General features: G+C 36.4%; 1 protein-coding gene across 3 annotated transcripts in view; it reads right to left on the bottom strand.

The window, feature by feature from the left end:
• ATP11B (ATPase phospholipid transporting 11B (putative)) overlaps positions 1 to 3,759 on the bottom strand; it is a 116,565-nt gene that overhangs the window by 28,044 nt on the left and 84,762 nt on the right. For all 3 annotated transcript variants that reach the window (XM_019503356.1, XM_019503355.1, XM_019503357.1), the window contains exon 25: positions 3,065 to 3,203. In XM_019503356.1, coding sequence (XP_019358901.1) covers positions 3,065 to 3,203 — 139 coding nt within the window. The remainder of the gene's footprint in view (positions 1 to 3,064; positions 3,204 to 3,759) is intronic.

The raw sequence follows: 3,759 nt of genomic DNA, 5'->3' as shown, positions 1-3,759 counted from the left end.
TGCTCTCTCCTACCTTGGGGGTCTTCAAGAAGAGGTTGGATAGATATCTGGCTGGGGTATTATGATCCCAGCACTCGTTCCAGCCCAGGGCAGGGGGTCGGACTTGATGATCTGTTCAGGTCCCTTGCGACCCTAGAAACTATGAAACTGTCCAACTTTGGCCACACAAAACAGTGTTTGACCATTGTCCATTCATTAGAAAACAGATACTTTTTTGTTTGGAAACCTGGAGAAAGGTGGGCTCCTTCCATAAGACATCTACAGGATTAAGGGACCGTTTGAAAATTCTTAAGCAGATTTCTTTTGCAAGCATGACTGCTGCAAATGGTAATGCTGCAGTTTGTTCTACTGAGGGCTGTGCTGCAATAGTGTGAATAGATTATGGCACATATATAGAGAATGTGGGACACAGTAACTAACCTGCCATCAGCGGGAGCCTTTCTTTGGAAGTATTCACAGACCTGATCCAAACCCCCAAAACCCTTGTTACAGAACCAAATTAAAAATGTGCATCTCTAGAGAAGTTTAGTTTTTGAAGCATTTATATAAAGGTAATGGTTGACAGCCTCTCAAACCAAAATCATTCTTCTGTACATAACAGCATACAAGCAGGGGAAATGCATATTTCTGTGTTAGCCTAAACTGAGACTGCAATATAACCCACTAAACAGAAACAACTTTAGGACACCGGCTTACGTAGAATCTATGCTCGTATATATTTTCATTACAGATTCCAAGACAACCAGTCACCTTCACTGAAGTTACATATCACAGGGGAAAAAATCCTTATATGGTAACATACAGTTCTCTTGGCATTCAGAGTTTAACAATAAGGTGCACAGACAAGAGCTGCACTGAAGTGAGGATAGCAGGTAATTAAATTGGGTGCTAAAATAAATAACTAGTCTATTAAACTGTACAATCCCTTGTAAATATATGTTGTACTTTGTGATTCTGAATCTTAGTTTCACAGAAGTAGCCACAACCGTTAGGCATTAAACATACTGTGAGCTACATGGTGTTGGAGGCATAGGAATAGTAAATTTCTATTGTAGGCAATGACAAATTGACACAGTTCCCGTCTCTTCTTGTTTTTATTGCGACGGCCAAAATACCAAAAAAAAAAAAATCCCAAGAAATGATGTTAGGGGTCTGTTTAAAGATCGTCCTGTTCACAACATATGAGGAAATTAAAAAAAGAGGAATGATGGCTGGGGCTCCTAACATTTGGTTAGGTGGGGGGACAATACCCCTTTAACTACAGACTCCCATCTCAGGGAAGGGTAAGCAGGGGATCTCAGCAACAGGCTTGGAGCAGATTTGGAGGTGAGAAGGGCTGCTGGGGTTCTTTCAACAGGTAGAAACAATTAAAGAAGGAATGACAACCTTCACCACATGATTTATTGCCAAGTAGGTCTCAGATGAGTCAATAAACCTGTGGCTTAATTAAACTACAACCCCTTCCTTCCAATCTTTCTTGGAGTTTTGAGGACAAATATGTTGGTTCTCCATAAGTATCAAAATATATTCCACACCATACAAAAGGTTGCTAGATATTTTGGTCATGTTTAAGACACAAATGCTTATCCCAAAGACCATCTCTCATAACATACATCAGGTGGAAATCCAAGTATTTACTATAAAAACATACAGAAAAGCAGGACAGACTGCAGACGGAATCCTGTAAAAAATGTTAAACCACCACTTTGAAGTTCCTAAAAGTGACCATCAGTAACCAAAAATTGTGAAGATCAAGGAATGCTATTGCTTTGACTTTACTACATATACCAAACAGTTTTTCTACGTTAACTTTTTTCTTGGTCTCTGGTTTACATAGGAAAGAAATCTGTTATGCTATTAGTACATTTAAGAACTCAAAATACCTGTACTATAAAATGCACGTTGGATACCGTGTTACATTAGCATAACAAAAGCTACCGGGTTATATTAAAAATATTTGTAAAGAAACAAGTGTGCAATACTGAGATAAAGAAATGAATCGCTGCCTATTTTAGCTCTATAAGGGCAAAAAGAACTGGACACTAGCTACCTTAATTGGTTCAAGAAGTTCCAAACATAATTACTTTCACTTAGATTTATTTTGGTTTTCAGTATGCAACTTCTCCCTTCTGCATCTTTTTTCCCTTTCGTCAAAAATCATAGAAAGAAATTTTGATCAAAAGTGTAATTTTTATGTGACTATCAAATGCACATATTGGAAAATTAATCTAGTTAAACAGCATATAAGTAAATGGCCTATGTTAATTAGTTTGCACACACAGAACAGTAATAATTAGATAGTGAATTCTGCATAAGGAAGTAAAAATGTAGCAAATCAAAGAATCAGTAACAAATATTCTGAGGACCTTCCTCAAACTCTGGTTTTAAATATACCAAGTGTTAAGGTCCTTGTAAGTTGTCAAGAGAAACCAAAGTGCAACATCACAGTTTTAAAAATTCAAAATATTGAGTTTTCTAATAACAAATTCTGACCTTGCAAATAGCCATGAGTTCTCAGTTGGATACCACTTACTAACTGCTCTTTGCTAAAAGAAAATGTTAGTCAAACAGAGCAGTGCACGTGCTGAAACCCCCCCCCCCCAGGTCTTCATGAACATTTGCTGTATGAAGGACTACTGTACAGGGCAAATCCTACATGCCTAGAAAGTATACTGATTTTCAATAATTACTGTTAATTTTCAAGACATTAAGTGTTTTACGACATTGGAAAGAAGGTGAATAAAATCCTGTGTTATATGCAGCCATAAACTGATGAGAAATGAACTTCATGTGAATGATTTAGCAGACTCTATTCTCTTTAGCTTTGTCAGTATTTTCCATTTTAAGCTCTTAAAGATGTTAATAATGCGATAAAGGAAAAGCGGTTAAACACATTTTGCATTGACTTAGTAGACAAAGTCTTGAAAAAAAAAAAGGCTATAGGTAAGTTATATAACACATTCCATTTTATGGTCCTATATTGCAGTATTTTTTCTTGCAGAATATTAAATAACTAAATAAAAATGACTGATTATATAGTGTTATGATTCTTGTGACGTTTTACCTGGCCATTTCCCAGTAGAGAAGTGTCTTCCCCCATCAGAAGATATGAACCGTAAAAGAAAACAAATGCATGACAGAAGCCCAAGATAGTCCAATAAAGAAATGGTTTATAGCCCAGGTGGGCATTTTTACTGATGTCTCTGTGGAAATAAAATGGATATTTTAGATTTCAGACTGTCTTCATAAAACCAGCTAGTGATTTTGCATTCACTCAAAATAGCAACAATCATTCATTATCTAATATACCTGAGATGCATTTGTGTGTGTCCGAAGAGATAACAATTATTTCAATAATCAATCTGGGGAACCTTGAGACCCCTGATAGTATTCATCTCTGGTGCATGCAAGGACCTTTAATTACTTTTATAAGAATGACCAAAAAAAAGCCAGTGGCATGTAAAGAGGTCAAGGTTGGAATGGCTAAGGCTGACATTCCCTTGAGGTGGGAGAATTAAGAAAGATAAACCAGATCTCCTGACAACCATACCCTATGACTTTACTATTAAATCTTAGCTAACAGGAAACTACTTTTAAATTTGTACTTATTTTCTATCTGATACTTGCATGCTGCCATAGCTTTGCTGTAAACCCTAATAAGTCTATGTTGTCAATGTCTGCTGACTTTTGTGTTTTACTTTACATACGTATTAAACCCTCCCACCCCTACGCAGAAAAAAAAAAAAAAAAAAATCTATT

This window comes from Gavialis gangeticus, unplaced genomic scaffold, assembly GCF_001723915.1.
Source record: "Gavialis gangeticus isolate Ggan-Ray unplaced genomic scaffold, GavGan_comp1, whole genome shotgun sequence".
Lineage (NCBI taxonomy): Eukaryota > Metazoa > Chordata > Crocodylia > Gavialidae > Gavialis > Gavialis gangeticus.
This window is presented reverse-complemented; position numbering and strand designations above follow the sequence as displayed.